The sequence below is a fragment of the Pelodiscus sinensis genome, chromosome 6 (assembly GCF_052426305.1).
Source record: "Pelodiscus sinensis isolate ZL-2025 chromosome 6, ASM5242630v1, whole genome shotgun sequence".
NCBI classification, from domain to species: Eukaryota; Metazoa; Chordata; order Testudines; family Trionychidae; genus Pelodiscus; species Pelodiscus sinensis.
This window is the reverse complement of record NC_143057.1, coordinates 40777271-40800763: the sequence shown is the minus strand read 5'-3', so window position 1 is coordinate 40800763 and position 23493 is coordinate 40777271. Positions and strand designations below refer to the sequence as shown.

General features: G+C 39.9%; 1 protein-coding gene across 1 annotated transcript in view; it reads left to right on the top strand.

Moving 5' to 3' along the window:
* The window catches only part of LOC106732012 (uncharacterized), a 109717-nt gene that overhangs the window by 71686 nt on the left and 14538 nt on the right, over positions 1-23493 (top strand). Inside the window, exons 9-13 of the mRNA XM_075931757.2 lie at positions 4450-4604; positions 5106-5183; positions 17972-18161; positions 20860-20987; positions 23005-23121. Coding sequence (XP_075787872.2) covers positions 4450-4604; positions 5106-5183; positions 17972-18161; positions 20860-20987; positions 23005-23121 — 668 coding nt within the window. The remainder of the gene's footprint in view (positions 1-4449; positions 4605-5105; positions 5184-17971; positions 18162-20859; positions 20988-23004; positions 23122-23493) is intronic.

Sequence of the window (23493 nt, the reverse complement as noted above, 5' to 3'; positions counted from 1 at the left end):
TGAAACTGAAATTCCTTCCACCCTTCACCCATGGTGGGCCATACATGCTATGGCTGGGCTGGAAGGTGGTACTGTGTAGAGGTGTTTCAAAGATGAAATACAAATAAGCATGTCTTATTAAACATTTTAATGGGCCTAAAGAAAGGAAGTTTTGAAACTTGTCTTTCCCTTTCCACAGTGACTGGAATGATAGACTAGCCCATCATTGTTTTTATCATCTGTAGCATTCTTCACCTGCAGAATGCCTAACTCAGACGAGTAGGAGAAAGAAGATGTCTAGGAAAGATGTATTCAGTGAGATTCTACAGGCTAGTGCTGCATCAGAGCAAAGTGTCTTGAGGCATGGAGAAGGAAAGAATGGACAGGAGAAAGACCCAAGAGTCCCAAAAGGAAAAGAAAAGGGAGATGCATCCGAATATAACGGGTCTTCTCAAGCAGCAAACCAAATGGTGCAAACCCTGGTGGACATAAAAGACTAAAAATTCCAGACTTTCTTCCCACCTATGCAGTCTTTAAAGAACTCCATCGTAGCACCACCCCCTGTCATGCCGCAAGTCCTCTCTACTCCTACCAGTCCACATTTTTCTGTATGTGTGAAAAATGTAAACTGGAGTGCCCACATAAAAACCAAGAGAGCCAGAGCCAGAAAGTCAAGCAGCTGTCTGCGAGTACGGTGTATGACCTTGGAAAAGATTAGTGGGAGACAGTGTATTTGGGGTTTGGGATTGACTAAAGAGGATTGTGGCTATAAGCTAAAATAATGTTCTATTATTTCTGGTTCTCCTGTGTTCAGAGAAGCAGAAACTTGTACATTCCTTGTAAATACACAAAATTGCATTAAAGAAAATCCCATACTTGATTATCATTTTCTTCTTCCAACTGGAATATCACCAGGAGCCCCAAAATTTGACATGCCACTCTAGTTGAAAAGGGGCAACTTAAATGCCTATTGGGTCCCATGTCAAGAAGTGGATTTTCCTTCTATCTTCAGAAGGTTGTACAGAAACCTTATAAAGGAACTACTTGTGGCACTCAATCAATGGATTCTCTGTCATGAAGCTGTTGGCATTTAGAATTACTTTTCAGTTATAACTGTGTCTGTACTTCAAAGTTGACTGCATAGAAATCAATTACAAACGGAACAGAATGTGAAGGAGAGAACAACTGCAATGGGAAATTTAAGAAATATTTGTTGATTTATGTTATATAAAATAGAGGCAGACCCATGTTATTCTCCAGCACAACTACACATATTACAGCTCAAAAGATAGTTTATTATATTTGATATCTCTTGGTAAGAATTACAGAGATGTAATGGTGGTGAAGAAAGATTTAACACATGATTTTGCACTCCATGTGAAGTCAATAAAGACCAGCACATGCATATAAGCCTTGCAGGATCCAGGTCTCAGTACGGCAGAGTACTTAAACACATATTTAATTTTAAGCATGTCCTGAAATGACTTGCTTACTATGTAGCAGCACTTTATCTTAGAAAAATAAATGTTAGGTTAGAATACGTTGCAACTGTTAGAATCTTAGCAGAACTCATTTTGGTGGATGCTCACCACACTGCTATATTAGACCCACATGTTGGATTTTGCCTGTGTTTAGGCTGGCTAGGTTGGGGGTAGAGTCCACAAACTCTGTATTTCTCTACACATTCTTGGAATGCACATCCTCTGTGTAGCACTCCTTTCTGAGATATGGATTCGGCAGGCCACCAGCACAGGTCCTCCTGAAATTAATGTTACTTTCTTAAGCCTTCTCAATAGCAACTGCATACTCCTCCGAATTCCACTGAAACCATGGACTTTGGATAACTGTTGCATCCTTCAGAGAGTATTTGGGAGTTAAACTAAGAGAGAGAGAGAATGATCACAAAACAATTCCCAAACAATTGTAAAAAAAAAAGCATAAGAGATATACAGATCTATGGGAAAATAACACACATGCATGGCTATCCCTACTTCCAGTGTCCCTATAATTTCAGAATCTTTTGTGTATAGGATCTTTTTTTAGGATCCCAGGATTCTCCTTTCTTCTCCTTTACCCAGTGTTGTTGCCTTGTTCGAGAAAGTGAGAAAGTGCCTCTGCTAAAACCACAATTATTATAAAATTCCATGCTCCTCTGTAAGATAACTTCCCAGAAGAGCTTCATGTCTTTTTTCAGGTGATATATTGCATGTTGACTGCCCAGCTGAAGTTCCAGATTGGGGAAAACTGGTTTCCCTAGGTGGCAGCCAGCTTATTGTTTAAGGTGCTTCCATTTGATTGGAAGATTATATAGATTAATAATTCTTGATGCTCTCCCTTGTTAACCTACAGCTAGTGGTACACAAAGGCTACGTCTACACTGCGGTAGTTCTTCAGAAGAGGAAATGCAAATGGAAAACTCATTTGCAAATCTTGCGCTCTCATTTGCATATTCTCTTCCGATCCTTTTTGCCAAAGAGGTTTTTGCAATAAAAAGCTCTGTGTAGATGGGACCATTTGTCGGAAAAACTTTGTTTTGCACAAGATCCTGTAAACCTCGTTTTTTGAGGAATAAGAGATCTTGCGCAAAACAGGTTTTTTCTGACAAATGGCCTGGTCTACATGGGGCTTTTTATCGCAAAAACCTCTTCCGCAAAAAGGATAGGAAGAGAATATGCAAATGAGAGCGCAAGATTTGCAAATGAGCATTTGCATTTCCTCCTCTGAAAAATTGTTACAGGGTAGACATAGCCTTTGAGTCTATGCTAAAAACTCCTGATTTTCTCAATCCATTATGGAGATTAAAAGTCAAGAACAAAGACACAGTGAATTTACAATGAAAATGGAGTTGCTGACCAATATGGACACGTGCAGACGTACATTAGTCTGTCATGAAGTTGCCAAATCTGTAATTTTTATTGCCAGTCTTGCAATTTTTGGTGTTTTTCTTAAAACCTCAGTTCCTGGAGTCAATCAGTTCTTGTGAGAATGTCAACTTTCATGTAAAAACTAAATAAAGTAAGTTTATTGCCCTCTTGGAGAAAATCTTGAAAATGGGAACACTAGAAACCAGAAGGCACATAAAAAGAATCCCAACTTTATTATTTTTGTAATTTCATGATTTTAAAGCCAATCATGTTGTTTTGGGGCCTGATTCTTGATGTTTGAATGCTTGAGGTTGACAGTATATCATGTATATAGATTGTATAGACCATAAACTTATGCCTTGTGAGTCTGTGACATTATCATTCAGTTAAATCAGACTGAATGAAGGAAAGAAATGTAATCTTTTCTGTATGTAATTTGAAAGGAATAGTTTGGCTTTAAGACACTGTTTGAGAAAAGTCAGTCCAATAAAAAATGAGTGGTTTGGAGGTGGCCACTAAGGCTATGTCTAGACTGCAAGCCTCTTTCGAAAGAGGCTCTTTCGAAAGATACTTTCGAAAGAGCCTCTTTCGAAAGAGAGCGTCTAGACTGCATGTTGAACTTTCGAAAAAGCGGCTTGCTTTTTCGAAAGAAAGCATCCAGTGAGTCTGGATGCTCTCTTTTGAAGAAGCCCTATTTACATTGAAGAACGCCTTCTTTCGAAAGAGGAACTTTCGAAAGAAGGCGTTCTTCCTCGTGAAATGAGGTTTACCGCCATCGAAAGAAAAGCCGCGTTCTTTCGATTTAATTTCGAAAGAACGCGGCTTGAGTCTGGACGCAGGGGAAGTTTTTTCAGAAAAAGGCTACTTTTCCTGAAAAAACCCCTGAGTCTGGACACAGCCTAAGGGTACATCTACACTGCAGCGTTATTTTGGAATAACTGACGTTATTCTGAAATAACAAAGGGTGTGTCTACACTACAAGCCTTTATTTTGAAATAATGTCGAGCTGGAGGACTTCTTACTCCAACTCATGCTAACCCTTATTTTACAAGGAGTAAGGGAAGTCAAAGAAAGAGTGTTCTTCCTTTGACTTCCTGCTGTGTAGATAGCACCAAAGCCGAAATAAGCTATTTCAACTTCAGCTACACAATTGATGTAGGCGTAGTTGCATAGCTTATTCTAACTTTATCCCTGCTAAAGAGACCAACCCTGTGAAGTGGTGAACATCTGCTGTTACATGCTGAATGTTCTCAACTCTGAACATCTGCTGTTACATGCTGAATGTTCTCAACTCATAATGAAGTTAGTAAAGTGAAAGCCAGCCAAGGTCAGTTAATTTTTTTTATCTGAGGTGAACCCTGAGCTACCAATATGGACCTTAAACACATACCAATAGTATGTTGTGTGTGTCCGTTTGCGCCTGCAAAAGTCCATAGTTTTGTTTGCAAATGTGTGTGTATGTGGAAAATATATGATAATGAGGCGATGCATTGAAAAATAACAGTGGAAGAAGAGAAACACTCTATGTAATTTGTAGTTTGGAAGGTAAACTGTAATCATTATTTAGCATTCTGCACTGCATTTATTTTGCTCTTTCTACACCCAGGAATTAAACATAACAAGCTGCAATGGTCCTAGCTTGCGAGGGGACACAATACTTCTTCATGCAAGCAACTTTTGCAGGCAGCTGACATCTGTGGATATAAGCTGGACAGGGGCTACTGATTTAGGGGTCATTGCTCTAGCAGAAGCTTCTTTAAGGTAAAAGACTTAAAACCTCCCCACTTCTACACCTGCTTGTCTTACAGCATTAGGTAGACATTCCTCCTGTAGATCTGCTTATTAAGTAATGTGAAAGATCAGTTGTAGTCATTGGGCATGTGCCAAAGCTCTGCTTAGTGTGGAGGAATTGAAGTGGTGGGGGGGATGAGGGGGGGAGGAGGTTAGGAGTGGGTTTTAGCTCTGGCTCCCTGGTTCCCAGGTCAAGCCACAACCTTGGTGGAGTTAGAGTTCCTTCATAGCAGCACAAACTTGTGCCACTGATACAGGCAATGTATCTGTAACAGAACAGAGCTCTGCCTGGTTCTAAAAAGTTCCTGATTGCTTCCCTGGGGGAAGATATGGTGACAGTAAGACTCTTAAGTGGCAAGAAGGTGGCAGGACAGCTGCAACTGCCATGTAACTTTTTTGAAGCTGATGGCGTTATTAAACTAGGGGTGATTTTTTTAAATATAGAGAAATAACTGTCATTTTACATTTCAGCCTCCGGGGCCTTTCTGCTAATGGATGCCAGCTGACAGATAATGCTATAAATGCCTTGGTTGCAAAGCATGGAAAAAGGTAATTCATATTCACACAATGATCCTGCACAAAGATATTAGCATTTGGGGTTGGCTGTTCTATTTTTGGGGGGAGGGAGGTAGTTATTAATTGCTAACAGTTGTTTCTCCTCTGGCAACCTACTTTAATAAAGGTACAACATACAGGAGTGGTAGTAAAGAGAATGGCCCTCATCATCTGACATTGGTCAGATTTATGAATGGTTGTTCATCTTCTATCCTTTCACTATGGTGGCTCACCTATCTTCCTAGCACTTCCTGCTATGCCCATCCTGTAAAAACCAACATGCAGCTTTAATTCTGACTATATTTACATGGCCTATTCAAACCACCCGAACATGAGGCACCAACATACACCCAATCACAACATATGTAAAAATACTTGAACTTGTAACCGATAATCTTAGTCTCAGAATTAAGACTTAAGACATCTTATTTTATTTTGTTTTGTTTTTTTTCAGGAAGAGGGTGGAAATTTTCAAGGTGTGAGAGAGGTAACTAGGGTTGAGAAGGGGAGCTTATGAATGGAGCATGGAAGAAAGATTGAAAGAATGAATTCCTTCTTTCTATTCTTTACAGAATTTGTGTTGGTTGATACACGGTCTAACAACCTTAACTCAAAGCTAATGAAGTTTTGTTATGTGAGACTATGTATTGGCTGTCACGCTCAAGCCCTTTGATAGCAGTAGAGCAAATTCCATGAAATAAGAGATTTCATAGTAAGCTTTAAATAATCACGGGAATGAACATGAAGTATGGAGGAGGGAGCCCATTATTTTGTGAAGGAGTGAGGGGCAATGGGATAATTCTGTAAATAACTTCTGACTACAGAATCTTGGCTAAACATTTGTAATTAAAAATAAAGGTTAGAAACAGATTATAAATCTGTTGGGAACCATTGCAGCCAATGAAAATAAATTATTTTTACATTACCTATTTCAACAATAAGGTATAATAAGGCATGTGCCATTAATGATAAAATCAATTTTTGGCTTGTAATAATGAAGTAGTAAATAAAAAAGATCAGTGGTATGAATTGTGATTTTTCCCCCCTTACCTAGACAAAGAGGTACTTTGAGATAGTGTTGCTCGCTTTTCACAGGACTTTATTTAAATACATGTAATCATAAATCATGACAATCTAGTTTTATTGTGTTTCTGACATTCTATTTGTTATTGTTAACAAGTATGACTCAGACGATGGATAAACCCATTAACTGAGATCTGTGGTTTTGTTTAGAATCTGTGGGTAGTTCTAATTCCTTTGATGTTTTGCTCAGGAAAGAAATGAAAACATAGTAAATGAAATCAGCAGAGATGTTTATGTAGGTTTCTGCTGAATTGTATTGGAACTGGTTTTTAGACAGAAACTTGGTTTAACTAATCAGAATGCACACAAACTCACAACTCAGGTATGGATTCTGATTTTTTTTTTCTGTAAAGTCGAAGGGCTCATTCCTCAACGGTGGCAAGTTTACAGAATGGAAGAGTGTTCGCTTGCTTCTCCCCTAGATTTTCTGGGCACACAAATGCCCCTGGCATAACTTAGAGCAGTTTCAGTGCTGCTTTAAGATATGTCACCTTAGCAGCAACAGTGGCTGAAAAATCTGATGGATTGCTTTTTGCAAAGCAGCTGTATCCAGGACCTAAGACTGTGCCTTAGCTCGTTAGACTCTGAATTTTCATAAAGAAGTTAGAGATGCAAAATTCTGTTAACTAGTTAACCCAGGGGTGGGCAATAATGTTAGACGAGGGGAGGAGGCACTTCACTAATTTTTGAAGTGGCCCCAGGCTGCCGCGCAAGGGTTGGGGCCTCTAGCAGAAGGGTCAGGGTCAGGATACTTCCTGCTCCCCATCCCACAGACCCTGGTTGGCCTGGAGGTGGGGAAGCACGTGAAGTGTTTGCCTTCTACCCTCCCCATGCCTAGAAAGAACTGCCAGCTGTTCAGGGCCTTGGGGCAGGAGGAGTGCACAAAGTCTCTCACTCCCTGCCCCCTCCCTGCAAGGGGCGCACAGCACTCATAGTGAAAGTACTGTACACCCCTTGTAGGGCAGGAGGAGACTTCACGTTCTCCCCACACTAAGGCCAATTGGGGTCTGGGGGTGGGAGGAATGCACAAAGTCTTTCACTTCCTGCCCCTGCCCTGCAAGGGGCACGTGATGCTTTCAGGGTGGGAACAGGTAGCAAGAGACTTCAAATGCTCCTCCCGCCCCTAGGCCCCGATTGGCCTGGAGGCGGAGGAATGGCAGGGCAGCCACAGGCTAGATCCACCCGCCTGGCGGACCAGATCCAGCCTGCAAAGGACCCTTTGCCAACCCCTAAGTTAACTGGTTAAATGTTACGTTTAACTGGTTAAAGGGGGCAAGCAAGAGGGCTCCTCCAGCCCAGATGGGCTGCAGCAGCCAGGCCAGGTCCACCATGAGCAAGGGCTGGAGCAGCCAGGCCCAGCCTACAGCAGGCAAGGGCTGCTCTAGCCAGACTAGAGCACCCCCAGTCCACAGAATAATCCTCCAGGCTGGAATAGCCCTCTGCCCACATCAGGCGGGGGCTACTCCAGCCCCCACTGGTTACCCATAACCAGTAAGCATCACCTGGTGAAGGGCTAGGTTGAACTTCCAGTCCTAAATTTGGAGCATTGTGCAGCACCACTGTATCCCAGGGAGTGTCTAGACTACAAGGTTTTTTCGAAAAAAGTGGCCTTTTTTCGAAAAAATGTCCCCTGCATCTAGACTTCCGATGCGTTCTTTCGAAATTAAATTGAAAGAACGCGGTGTTTTTTTTGACCGTGGTAAATCTCATTTTACGAGGAATAATGCCTTTTTTCTAAAGTGCTCTTTCGAAAAAAGGCGTTCTTGAATGCAAACAGGGCTTTTTCGAAAGAGAGCATCCAGACTGGTTGGGTGCTCTCTTTCGAAAAAGTGGCTCGCTTTTTCGAAATAAATTATTGCAGTCTAGACGCTCTCTTTCAAATGAGGCTTGTAGTCTAGACGTAGCCCCTGAGAAATGCCATGAAGAAATAGTGATTCAGTGGTCCCCTAGACTCCTCCCGTGCATCTGCAAGTAGGAAGTAATTTACTTCATTCCTTTCTGAGGTGCAGCATACTTGCTCCCTCATGCAACAGGGACCAAAATGTGGGGATAGAGCCATAGCTCCTCTACTTGCTGCCTACTTGTTCGCAAGGAATTTTGGGTCACAGCCTCTACAATCCCCTCACGCTTGAAGGGGCAACTTGGGAGAGTCCTGTGCATGCATGCGGTGTGAGGAAGAAGCCTTACTCCACAGTTCAGCTGCATAGGAAAAGGGCACAACTAAGCTTTTTGTCATTTACAGAATAGAGGCAGCCTCACCAGCAGAAGAGAAGCCATGGGAATAAAGGCTCAACTTTTCACATATAGCTGCCTAATTCTGGGCATGTTGAGGCACCTGAAATATTAACCTGAGTTTCAGAAATATTAAGTGCAGTCTCATTGAAATTAATGAGAATTTATGCCCCTGAAAGTCAGGTATCTTACAGTATTTAGGACTCTAAAATGTGAACTTAGAAGCCTAGTGCTAAGTACCTATATTTTAAAAAAATTAACTCAAAGAATTCAGATGGAGTTGAAAATCTTTAGGAAGAGTGATTGTCATGGGCATCTTCCAAAAACATCTCCTCTTTACCAGAAAAGAAAGCAGCCAACAGACAACATAAATCAGGATAGATTAATTTACTCTGATATTTATGGATATTAAAAAGAAAAAAACAATGTGCAATAGGATACATGGATAAAGCAAAACCAGATGATCAACCTAGTCTTAACCCTAAGACTCACTGGAGATAGAGAAGAAGCTCCCTTCATTCACCCAATAATGATACCTATGTGCTGGAACAGTTGTGGAATAGTTTTGGAGATTACAGCCAGCAGTCTCTAAATCAGGGGTTTTTCCAGTCTTCTTTCTTCCATTTAACAACATATGAGATCATGGAATACACTTATCTACAGCCTCCTGTCTTTAGAGTTCATTCTCTCATCTGAAGGTAAATCTCAAACTCACATCATTTTAACATTTCTCCACAGAACCTGGTTCACCCCAAGGCACCATCTTCTCTTCATTTAAGTCCTGCCTGAAGACTTAGATATTTAGTCACACTCACAAGTAGTCAAGTATCAGAGGGGTAGCCATGTTAGTCTGAATCTGCAAAAGCGGCAAGGAGTCCTGTGGACTCTACTTCAGTTAGTCTATAAGGTGCCACAGGACTACTTGCCACTCACAAGTAGTGAATAGGTTATTTTATGAATATTCCATAAAGAAGGAACAGGGACACCTGCACCTGGTGAGTTGACCCCAGTTAAGTTTAGAAGATGGTACCTGGTCCTAGAGGTGGAAAACCAGGGTGAGTCAGGCCTGAGAGTCCATCAGGAATGTGACAAAGTGAGCACATGCAGACATGGAATGCCAATGCCTTCTCCCATGGAATAGGGAGATAGGTGAGAAGGACCGAATATTGAGAGCAGGACAGCACGAGGGAAGTGTCCTGCGGAGACTCTCTGGGTGGCGCTACTAAATGAACAGAGCATTGATGATTCCTCCAAGAAACCCTGAAGAAGGAAGGACTGAGGAGTGAAGAGGACAATCCCCTGGGAGGTGTAGCCCAGGGTAGACTGAAGATCTGATTTTGTGAATTTTGCCCGTGATGGAAGAATATAACTTCAGTGGCAGTGTGTCCTTTGGGAACCGGGGAGAAGATCAGCTTCATTATAATATATGAAGTCAAAACTGATCCTTCCTCCAAGCATCTCATAATATCTCATCTTTTCTGTGTTTGGCTTTCAATTAGTGCTTATTGACAAGCACTGTTTTCATTTTGTATGTGAGCACACTTATTATGAATACACGAAGAGAGTTTTCTGAAGTTAAATAAACGAAGTACTGCTTAACTTTCAGGACATGTATGGTCCCATTAAAGTGAAGCTTAGCTCTAAAAATTGATGTACAATTTGGCTAATAATGGGTTTAGCTTTGCAGTTCTTTACCATTGACCTTGCTTGCAAAAACACCATCTCACGAAATCGATGTTAGTCTAGATAGCTTCACATATTCAGGAACCAGTTAACAGAGATCTGCTGATATTGGTTTTTTTTCTGTGCATCATGGTAAATCTCATTAAATTTAAGGAAATTATATAAAAACACATGAAGAGAAGAGCTATTTAGAGCACTTTGCTGAAACAAAATTTGTATCCGCATCTGATCCGCAAACATGATCCATGAATATCTACATATATAAAGCAGATATCTACAGATTTGCAGGATTCTAGAAATAGCTTCTATTGCACAAGATCTTTAGTGCACAAAGAATGTTTTCTTAAAAGTTAATGTAAATTGGCATTCCGAGAGTAGAGACTTTTGCAAGGTTAACAAGTTGCCAGCAATGGTCATATTGCATCAGTTTACAGCAGTTTGAAGCCAGTATTAACTGGGCATGACAGACTATAGTGTATGGCTTTTTCATTAAGTAAGAACCTAAATGACATGCTGAAGAAATATTATTGGTTGAAAGATAACGCTATGCTGCTTCTATTTTCAGTGAATTCTGCTTTTTTTTCACTATTCAAGAATTGTGCTACATTTTGTCTGTTTTCAAAAAGTGCTTTCTTTGAGGACAAAAGAAGGTGGTGATTATCTGCCACACTGGCCACAGGAGAGAGCTCCAAAATGCTCTGCAAGGTATATGAGCACACATTAGAATAAAGGAAACACAAAAAACTTTGCATATCTATTTGATTTCCTTCAGTGAATAAATTGTGGAGTCTCAAAGTTATCAGGAAGCCTAAATGTTGTCTGTTATTTTAATCTGCCTTGCTGCGTTGATAGAATGACATATAAAATCCTTCTAAACAATAAATTGTTAAACCTTCATCTGCCCTTTCTTGCTTGGTATCACACAGTGCTGTCGATTAGACTAAAGCAGTATCTATTAGAACACAGGACACAATTCTGCTCTTCCACAATAGTTGTGTCTCACTGAGCAGTCAGTGGGAATTGCACACAATGGACTACATCATTAGCTTGTGTGGATTGAAGCCAGTGGAACTATGCTGATATACGTCAGTGAGGTTCTGGATCTGCTGGCTATTTCTGAGAGAACAAGTGAGATCATTATGTGTAGAATTTCTTTTTTTTTAAAATAGGTGTAATACAGTTACCAAGGGACACTTTTTATATAGTTTCAAAAGCAATTAAACCCTATTGTTGGCAGAGATGCTAGTTGCAGATAACGCTAATGAGAGTATATATACAATCCCAATAATAGTCTCTTTCAGGCTTGTCAATAACAATATCTTTAGTAATAGTTTTAAGAGGATCCTTGGTGAAAATTTTTGACCTTGAGTGCCTAAAATTTTGTACCCTAAATCCATGGTTAGGCACTTACAGACAGTGATCTGGTTTTCAGAGTTACCAAGCATCTGTAGATCCCATTGATTTCACAGGACAAACTGGACTTTACAGTGATAGCTGGAGTTATCTCACTGAGTATTTGTCTATAGCATTCTGGGTGCAGTTCCTGTACATAAGGCTGTCTACCTTAGACACTGAGAACAGGTGGTTGCTAGGGCAACAAAATGTTTAGTTATAAACCAGCCAGGATCTATATCCTGTAATTAAAGTTTCTTTACAATCCCTCTTACTCTCACTCTCTGCTGCTCCACCACTTTCAAAAAGAACATGGAATAAATCTTTCTCCCAGTATTAACCCCATCTCGTCCAAACCTCACACATTTGTATTTTAATTTAGGGTGTGATCATACTGATATATATCAGTCTCTGGACATTTAGAATTGATGGAATAGGTTGTATAACATATGGTATGTCTACACTGCAGAGTTTTTCTGGGCTATGTCTAGACTGCAGGCTTCTTTCGAAAGAGGCTCTTTCGAAAGCATCTTTCGAAAGAGCCTCTTTCAAAAGATCGCGTCTAGACTGCAGGCGGATCTTTTGAAAGAGCAATCCGTTTTTTCGAAAGAGAGCACCCAGCGAGTCTGGATGCTCTCTTTCGAGGAAGCCCTATTTACATTGAAGAACGCCTTCTTTCGAAAGAGGAACTTTCGAAAGAAGGCGTTCTTCCTCATGAAACGAGGTTTACCGCCATCGAAAGAAAAGCCGCGTTCTTTCGAAATAATTTCGAAAGAACGCGGCTTGAGTCTGGACGCAGGGGAAGTTTTTTCGGGAAAAGGCTACTTTTCCCAAAAAAACCCCTGAGTCTGGACACAGCCCTGGAAAACCTACACTTATGTCCACACTGGAATTGCATTTTTTCGACAGAAAGTCAAAAGAATGCAGGGGTTTTTCCGACAACGGTAAACCTCTTTCTATAAGGAAGAAGCCTTTTTCCGAAAGAGCTCTTTCGAAAACAGGCATGTGTGGAGAAGAGGGGTGTTTTTTCAAAAGAAGAGGCCTCCAGGAAAAAGCACAAGTGCCCTAGTGGCCACTCTGTCTATAGTAATCACAACTTAAATGCGAGATAGCGTCCATTCAATGTGGAGGCTATCTTTTGAAAAAGCAGATCTTTTGAAAAAGCAGGGACATAATTCAAAATGACCTTAGCAAGTTAGAGAAATGGTCAGAGGTAAACAGGATGAGGTTTAATAAAGAGAAATGCAAAGTGCTCCACTTAGGAAGGAACAATCAGTTCCATACATACAAGATGGGAAGCGACTGTCTAGGAAGGAGCATGGCAGAAAGGGATCTAAGGGTCATTGTGGACCACAAGTTGAATATGAGTCAACAGTGTGATGCTGTTGCCAAAAAAGCAAATATGATTCTAGGTTGTATCAACAGGTGTGTTGTAAGCAAAACTCGTGAAGTCATTCTGCCGCTCTACTCTGCACTAGTTAGGCCTCAGCTGGAGTACTGTGTCCAGTTCTGGGCGCCACATTTCAAGAAAGATGTGGAGAAATCGGAAAGGGTACAGAGAAGAGCGACAAGAATGATTAAAGGTCTAAAGAACATGACCTATGAAGCCAGGCTTCATGAACTGGGCTTGTTTAGTTTGGAAAAAAGAAGATTAAGGGGGGACATGATAGCGGTTTTCAAATATCTAAAAGGGTGTCACAAGGAGGAAGGAGAAAATTTGTTCCTCTTGGTTTCTGAGGACAGGACAAGGAGTAATGGGCTTAAAGTGCAGCAGGGGAGGTTTAGATTGGACATTAGGAAAAAATTCCTAACTGTCAGGGTGGTCAAATATTGGAATAAATTGCCAAGGGAGGTGGTGGAATCTCCCTCTCTGGAGATATTTAAGAACAGGTTAGATAGACATCTGTCAGGGATGGTGTAGGTGGAGCTTGGTCCTGCCTTGAGGGCGGGGGGCTGGACTCGATGACCTCTTGAGGTCCCTTCCAGTCCTATTATTCTATGATTCTATGATTTTCAATGCACTTTTGCTGTGTGGATGCTCTCTTTCGAAAGAAGTTTTTTTGGAAGATCTGTTCCAGAAAATCTTCTTCCAAAAAAAGCCTGCAGTCTAGACGTAGCCATACAGAGAGAGGAGGGGGAATTTTTTTGGATGGTGCTGAGCTGGATGAAACCACATGGTTAGGATAAGAGGCAGGGAAAGAATACAACATATTCAATAATCTTCCTTCCCCCAAAATAACTCACGTCAGGGGAAAAAAATTAAATAATGTAGTATAAAGCCTCAGAAATACTAGAAAGAGGGAAAGATGCTGAATGAAAATGAAAGTAGGAACAAACGATAAAGTGGAAAAAAAAAGAAGGAAGAAGGAGAAGGACTACAGGAGAAGGAATCCTAAGCAAGTCAGGCGCTCTAAGGGTATGTCTACACTACCACCCTAGTTCGAACTAGGGTGGTTAATGTAGTCATATGAACTTGCAAATGAAGCCCGGGATTTGAATTTCCCAGGTTTCATTTGCATGTTGCCGGGTGCCGCCATTTTTAAATGTCCGCTAGTGCGTACTCTGTGCCCGCGGCTACACGCGACACGAACTAGATAGTTTGGACTAGGCTTCCTATTCCAAACTATCTGTACGCCTCATGGATGTTAGGCCTTGTCTCTACTTAACAGGAGATAAACACTGCAGAGATTGATCTTGCCAGGTTTGATTTAGCGGGTCTAGTAAGGACCTGCTAAGTCAACCACTCATCATGCCCCTGTTTACTCCGCTATTCCACCGGGTTGCGAGAAGTAAGAGAAATCGATGGAAGAGCTTCTCTCATCAACCTCCTGCAGTGGGGACACTGTGGAAATTTGAAAGAAGATACATAGACTCCAGCTGCATTATTTATGTAGCTAAAGATGTGATCTTAGTTAGACTTTGTCCCCTAGTGCTGACCTGGCCTTAAATAGCTCCCTTATTCCCCGAGAGCCATCCTTCCTGCACTTTGAACTTCTCTACGGCTGTGTCCAGACTCAGGGTTTTTTTCGAAAAAAGTAGCCTTTTTTCGAAAAAACTTCACCTGCGTCTAGACTGCAGCCGCGTTCTTTTGAAATTAAATCGAAAGAACGCGGCTTTTCTTTCGACGGCGGTAAACCTAATTTCACAAGGAAGAACGCCTTTTTTCAAAGTGCTCTTTCGAAAAAAGGTGTTCTTGAATGCAAACAGGGGTTTTTCGAAAGAGAGCATCCAGACTGCCTGGGTGCTCTTTCGAAAAAGCGGCTTGCTTTTTTGAAAGTTCCGCTTGCAGTCTAGACACTCTTTTTCGAAAGAGGCTTGCAGTCTAGACATAGCCTACAAGAGCAGAACTCTCGTGGAAGAAATAGCATATAATGTTATAATTAAGGGCTTCACCATAATGCATATACTCAAAGGGGCTAAATTAAGATCTCCCAGACAGCCTAAATACTAGCATCTTCTAACTTTTGACTGTTTGACTTTACTAAATAAAAAATTATTTGACACAGATTTTTGTACATAATCATTACTATATTACCAGTTATACATTACCCCACCACATATTTTTTTAAAAAAATTCTTGCTCAACTCATCCCACTTCTCACACACACAATGGCACACAAGGCTAATTATGTAATATCTTTTTTTTTCTTTTCTAAACAACTTCCACCTGCTCTCTAAATGATTCGTGACACTATAATCTGAGGACTGGGACAACAATGTGACTTCCATGGTTCTGAATTGTATTGTTGCAAACACTGGTTTGTGGCTTCAGTTCAATGATTCCAAGAGAAAACAATGAATATCAAATACATAAGAAACTATATGAGGACAGATTCTTTATTGCATCTAGCTTCACCTAGGTGCAACAGAGCAGGGATCTATTGGAGACTTGATTACAAGTCACTGATTCGTGGCCCCAGTCCCAATTCTCATTCAGTTTAGAATAGCTGGAAGGATCTTTTATTTTGTGGCACTTGATATGGCCTCCAAATGACCCAGTACTAGTAGTAGGTAGCTGAAGAAGAATTTTTTTTATGTTCTGGCCATTCCCTGTCCTGGCCCGCAGCATGCCTTTATGTGCCTTTTATGTTGGGGCCGCATGAGTGGCGTATGAGCGAGTTCTACACGTGTTGGGGACTCTCCAGCTATGGCTACACTATGAGTTTTTCCATAAGAAGCAATGTTAATGAAGCGCAGATTAGCATTTTCTCGTGCTTCATTTGCATACTCTTTCGTTCAGTTTTTGCACTAGGGGTTTTTGCACAAAAACAGGCAGTGTGGCCATGGCCATTTCGCGCCATGCCCGGATAGTCATAAGGATCTTCTGGAAAGAGGGGTTTTTGTGCAAAACGGCCACGGCCACACTGACTGTTTTTGTGCAAAAACCCCTAGCGCAGAAACAGAACGAAAGAGAGTATGCAAATGAAGTGCGAGAAAATGCTAATCTGCACTTCATTTGCATTTCCTCTTGCAGAAAAACTCAAAGTGTAGACAAAGTCTCCCATGAATGGTGTGGCAGCAGAAGGGGCTTATGGAAGATTTCCACTCTCTTTACATTGCCTCAAAGATCTGTCCCCAAATTACTTTCCACAGAAGAGTCAACCAGGGCAGTGCAAGCTTCATTGCTTGGTCAGAAAGGAACATCTCTATGAATGAGAGACTCAAGAGAACTATGCTATTAAAAAAAAGATAAAGTGTAATCTTTTAATATTTTTTTAAGTACATGGAGTACATTTCAGCTTGTCAAGGAGAAAAAAATGTGGAATATAGTGAATGGGATTCTTCCCCACCTTTGGAATAAGAAAACATTGCTGCATACTGTATGTTTTCTCCAACTGTTTGGAATGATCTCATTCCACATATATTTGTGTTCTTAGTGATTAAACTCATCTCTGTTCTATTAACGGCAACATTGATTTTCTGTCCTATGGTAGCTACCATGGACAAAGCATTCTGATGAAAGAGGCTCTTCTGTTGTTCATTTCTTTTTATTAGATAGGACCGAATGTTCATTGCACTTCATGTCAGGAGCTCCACATATGAATGAAGATAGTATTCTGGGAATTGCTTGTTTAATTTGTCGTGATTTATTTGATACTGGACTTTAGTGTTTTGCTGCTTTGCACTTAAATAATGTGCTCTGGAGAGGGGGGAGAGAATAGGTTATTCTTCAAATGAAAAATCCTTCCTATTGCATTTTTAAATGCACTAATTTCTTATATTTAATACCACAAAAGAAGAGTTTGTTTTCTTAAGATAATTAAAATGTGTTGCCTTCATCCTTTTTTAAAAGACGTTTACCTTGAATGTTGGTACTTGCATTACGGTATAAGGATGAAAATTAATCCATGTATTACTGATTATAGATAAATCTGAATGTGAACCTTCAGAAATTCACTGCTGTAGGAAATATTGTTTCACTACTTTCAAAGAGCGGAATATGTCTCATGTAATTGCATCTTCCCAATAATTAGCCTTTTCTAAAACATTCCATTTCAAACTTTTCATTTCCTGCTTAGTCTCTGCAGGATTTATGTATTCCCCCCCAACTGAGAAGCAGGCTAGTAGATTTTGTGTGCTCCAGCCCTGCAGTGGGGCGGCGGGGGCCAGGAGGAAGGACTGGAGTGCAGCATGGGATCCCCAAAGCTGGGATCCAAGCAAGCCGGGGATGCCATCCGGCTCCTGGGCCTTAGGTTCCCCATCCCTATGTCATTGGTTGAAGTATCCGAGGGCTGCAGTTTCCTTTTTTATTTACTGCATGCCATCATCAACAGTAGGAAAATGAAAGGCACTTGCATTTAATGATGCTTGGTATAGTAGGGATCTCTCTGAATTATCTGTTGCTAATTAGCAGGTTCTTATCCTTGCTGAGATCAGCCACTAGAGGGTCCTGATCACCTGTGTTATGCCTATGTATTATACTACTTTGTTAAATGGATGCTATGTGCTCAGATGGATCTAGAAAGGTCAGAGTAAATGCTATTGTTTACATTTTGAAAATCGGTTATTTTAGGGTAATATATGATTATCTGAATTATTTCAATCTGTTGCAAATTTTTGTAGGGGAAATGAACAATACTGTTGTTTGTTTTTTAGCATATTATCGCTGATTGTATTCATTTACAAATTATGTGATGATCATTCTGTGTTGCTTCTTAAAGTTATCAAATATAAATGGATGTGATTCAGATCTCACTTTTACGCAGGTCAAATTCAAATGACTTCAAAGGCATTATTCAATATTTACACAGGATCAGAATCAGGGCCACTAAATTTAGGAGAAATAAAACTGAAACATCTTATAAGCAAGTTAATGCAAAGCTGTGGGTTTTGTTTGTGTTTCACTGTTGATATTGGGCTAACTTTTTGTAATTTCATTTGCCTTTCCCCAGCCTCAGTAAACTAGAAATATTTGGCTGTCACGCTCTTACTACCAGCTGCCTGAGTTCCGTGGCTATTAAGTGTCCAAATCTGCAGACGCTGAATATTGGCCGAGTCCCTAAAGTTACCGATCTCTGCTTGGCAAAGATAGTGACGTGTCTGAAAAAACTAACTGCACTCAATATAACTGGGCTCAGTGTGGTAAGAACACAGATTTCTCACTATTTTCTCATTGGTTTGAAATCTACTAGAAGCAGATGGATTGATTTATGTCTGTGATATTTGTATCAATAAATATGAACTCATATAGTGATGTTCTCTGTTCTCTGTGGTTATTTCACCTAGTTATGAGATATGCAAATAGCCAACTTCTTTGGTTAAAAATGTTATCAGCTATCATATAAATTACAGATTAGTTAAACAGTAAGAGACACATACAGTAGCTTCAAACACTCATCTCCTGTACAAAGCCTAAGTAGTTGGTCTTAGACCAGGTTACTTAAATGCAGTTTACAAGGGAACGCTCCTCCCTTTTACAGTGTTCTGGCCTGGAATAAACCATCAGGGGTTAAGGCAATTGATTCATTGTAGCTGATGTCTATCCATAGATCAATCCCCAACTTCCTCTGTGTGTTCCTCTGTGGCCTGCCACTGTTAGACTTTACGTGACAGCACAAGGTTGAGCAGGATTTGACTCATTGTCAAAAGGTAAGGCTTCACAGAATTAGCATGGCTGAAAGATGCTGGAGACTTTCACAGTAGTTTGTAGAAATATTTGGTGTTTAAAATATTTAACATTGGTAAAATATGAGCAATTGCTGTTTATCCTGTTCAGGTTTTTTGTATTAATAACGGAGCCAACCTTAAAACCATTGGGAAAGTGTCCAGCCTTTTTTACATTCCTATACTGCAAACTGTAACATTTAATTTGTCACAAGGTGTGTCAGCAGAATCATGCTGGTGCTGAGGGTAACATTATTGAGAGTCCACAGAACCATTCCCGATCAATACATGTAGAGATTTTTAAAGCGTGCCCAGGACGGTGAGAAGATGGAAGAAGGCTAGAGTTCAGTAATCAGGTGTTAAAATCAAGCGCAATAAACAGTAGAAAATCAAAATGAGGAAAAGTAAGCTGAAATTAGAGTTGTAAAAACTTTCATTAAGAAAATACAGTCTCTGACCATATAGAGCATCCAATTCCTTTATTTGCTGCTTGGATCCCTAGGTAAACAAAGGGATTTGACAACATTCTACATAAGTGGGCCAAAACTGCTGCAGTGCTGAGACCAAGACTTCCTTGTATCTTCTCATTCAGCATTGAAAGATTTAGGTCATTCACAAAGAGACCTTCAATCCCACTTGGAACCTTTTGGCTTGGAAAGAAATATTCTTTGAGCAGGGACAGTAAATTTCTATATGTTTATGTAGCGCCTAGCTGTTCTAAGGGCCCCTGACAGGCCATTAAGTGCTACCACAAGACAATGTAGTGCTACTACTACAAAATGACAAATGTAGTACGACTACTACTACTACTAAATTAACTTCCCCAAATCTTGCAAAGTTATCACATCCTGGATGTCAGATCTTCATGGTGAAATGGGTCAACATGTGATGGAGAACCCATGAGTATGTACCCTTATTTATTTATTTCTAAAATTCTGCTATTAATTTCCTTTATGTTCTATGAGGGTCCTGTTCACAGGATTTTCCAATCCTCCGTCCTCCACATGGGTGAAGGAGAGCAATAGGAACCAACCCCAGTTTCTAGGGACAGGAGTTGGCTATTGGGGCCTCCAAGGCTAGTACCCCACTCATGCCCTTGAAACTTAGACTAAAATGGCCATCTTCTGATTCTCTGTTATTTATTTGTGTCTCTCACTTAGCCATATTTCTGTTCTAGGATCAGATTCTTGGAAGGAGGGCAGCTTACTGTATTTACTGGGGCAGTGGAGGAGCAAGGGAGTGGGTGGGTCAGGCTAAGGCATGAAGATAAATGTGGAGAGTTAGGGAAGCAGTTGATGCTAATGTCAGTACATAGAATCACCAGACTGCCATAATACACAAAGGTTGTGAGAAAGAGATACATTATACAAGCACATAATCTATATAAACTCAAACCATATACATAATGGAACTGACAGGATGTGTATGTAACATCTGACTCAAACACTGCCTGTGTATAGTAGTCTTCTTTTCACATGCAAGTTTTCTAGAGGGGAGAGACCGTCAGGGCTACTCAACTATGGAAGCCCCAGGGGCCACAATGATACTCACAGCACATGCCAAGGGCTGCAACTTAAGTGTGGTTGCATATACATGCAAATATATATGCAAATAGCTTCTTTCACACTGACCGGCATGAATATAAAGATTAAGGCAAGACTACACAACATACAGGCCCCATTTAAGTCAGTTCTGCTGATATTAATAAAATGCAATATTTACCCAATTTCAACTCATATGACAGCACTTTTAATGAGCAATGACAATCCAGGAATTTAACTACTAAAACGCATATCAACAGAAGACCATTATATTGACTACTTTTTTGTTTTGGGTCCCACCCACGGGCTGTATGCTAAGCCACACATAAACCCAAACTGCACCGCAAGTCGCAAACAAACTGGTCATGGCCACATGCGGCCCATGGGCCATGTGTTGAGTAGCCCTGGACTATGTCATCCTAAGTGTCTGCAGTGTCTAGCACATTTTGGAGAATAATGTAAGTAATAATCACCAGTTCTGCTGAGTTTACGGCTCATGTTTGATAACATGACTGATAGAATGAATTGTATTTCTTTAGCTACCACTAAATATCTTGGGCAAGGCTTTTGGCAGAGAGTTGCTCATATCTGAGGACATTTTTGCATTTCTTTTTCCTTTGTGTGATTCATTCTAGGTAAGAGACCGTGTTGTGCATTTTATTGTGTCACAGTGTCCTAAACTGGAGTGTCTGGTTCTCAGCTCCTGCTTGCAAGTAACTGATATAAGCCTAGTAGAAATTGGCACCTATCTACAAACAATCAGGTACAAGTATGAAAACCAAAAGGAATTTTTTTGCAAATGAGTTAGTATTTGAAAGTTTAAAGCATTTCTATCATTCAAAAAGGACAATTTGGGGTTCATTTCTATTCCAGCTGACAGAAGCTTTGTTTGCTCTGCTCACAGATAGTATTGCAATGGTGCTGGGTAAGCTACACTGTAATTACTTTGGATCCTTAGTGCAGCTCCCATTAGATGGTACAGGTGTGGATCAAAAAAAGTGTAGCATGTTTGAATGTTGATCACATATTATTTTTACATACACACATATTAGGTGATTTTGATTTACAGAAGGATGCTGTCACTTTCTTTTCAAATATATAAAACTTGCGAGCCAGAATAATAGTAACCTCTTATACTTACTAAAAAAGAGAGAACTTTTCTGCATTAACCAGCAGAGGGGCTGGAACAATTTGTGTAGGGGGAGCTAAGAGTCACTGAACAAACTGTAAACCCTGTGTATAATGGAAATCACTTCAAGCCAGCACTGCTGCAGCACCTCCCACACCTTACTTCCAGCACCTATGCTAACCAGTTATTACTTTGCAGTGCCAGATTTGCAGCATTTGAACCAATACTGTAGAACTTTATTATAAAAGAGAAAATATATTTGCTGAAATGTCTAGAAAGTTTTCAGTTTATTTGAAATTTATCTTAATTATATCTTTGTATACATCAGACTATTCACCTTGTTCTAACACTTAAGAAAAGAACTTAAGTGAAAACTTACATATAGATTTTTACAAGAATTGATTTAGGGGCCTGATTGAGTGAATGGGATACCAGAAAATGCATTACTGTGTATTGCAGAGTTAGACCTTTCCTCCCTGGGGTGAAGTCTTGACATAGAGACCAGGATTTTACCTCTGGTTTCTTGAATCCTCTGAGAGGCTCAGGCATAGGCCAGGTCCATGAAAAGGATTAAATAGTGTAAGTAGTTTCTATCCAGCTATCCTGGGTATCTCTATTATACTCACTGTTGAAGTATCTAAGCACTACTTCTGCCGACCCATTGACCATGCTGTTCAGTAGGTTGGCTGGATATACAAATAACTGATAAATGTGGACATCAGAGGTGAAAGGAAATGTAACTTTTATATTAATCTTCCAGGCTATTGGCCAAATGAAAACTTAGGACATGCAGATACTGCATAAGTCTGCAGTCTCCAAATAGCTAATTACAGTTGATTGAACGACAAGGAGAATATGTTCCTACAATCATTTTATAAATAACAAGATTTCATGGTACTATTTCATATAGTGATTTGGTATCAAATTAATTCTGACATAGCATATATATTCTAATATAAGACACGCCTTGGTAATTATTCCACAGTTTTAGCTCCTAATTAGTCAATTAGTAGCCTAAATTCCCATACAGTTGAGACAGTTGAAAGCTCCCTCAGTTTTATTATGTGTCTTTGGTGAGATATTTCCTAAATGAATATACACCATCAGGTTTTGGTCTTATGGTATAAGATTGACATTCATGAGCCATTGAGGCATGAGGCTTACAAGCAAGTTGAAATGTTCCATGCTTTGAATGCAAATGAAGCAACATACATATAGCTCGTTATATACCGCTTTCAGTGATACAAATTCATTTGACATTCTGGAAATCTTTACATTTGTCTTTCTAAAAGTGTGTATATATAAAAAAGGTTGAGGGTAGAGAGAAAGGATTACATTAATACGTGAAACTTTTTTTAATACTAAAAAAAACAGCCATGGTGGAATAAAGAAAACCTTTTAAGTAATACCACTTTTAATGTGATCTTCCTGGGAGCAAAAGGAAAGAAATATCCATTAATTTAGAAAGGACGGGTTTTTTTTAATGAAACTGTTTTTGTTATGCTTTCTGGATTTGCCAGTACATTTATTAAAAATAGTGGAAGAAGGTAAAGCTTTATAATCATCTGTGAAAATGAAACTCGTTCACCACTTTACACAATTGTGCCAATTTTATACATTCCTTGACTCTAATCTGTTCTGAAACCTACAGGTATCTTGATGTTAGTGGCTGTAAAAAGGTGACTGACATAGGAATTCAAGCTTTGGCAGGGAGCTGCCACCAACTTTATTACCTTGATCTGAGCTCTACAGGAACGAGCAAGAGGGGGTAAGATATCACTTCAGCAGTTTATTACCCAATACTTGGTATTCTCTGTTTCTTTTTTTCTCTCATTTTCTTCTGTGTAACAGTCTCGTTTTCCTTGTTTTATAGGCCCTGCAATATTCAGTATGATCATTCATTAATCAGCAAAGCAAACATGAGTTACCTGTGTAGTCTTTATGTATAAAGAATATGTAACCGAGCACCACTAAAATAGTGACGTATGCTAATTACACTATATAATTATTACTGTATTTGTTATATTTTTTTATTCTAAGTGCAGGGAATACCACAAATCCATATGTGAGATAAATATTATATCATGAAGTTACAAACATTAAGATTGTAATGAGATTTGCTGTTCAGAGATGGACACAC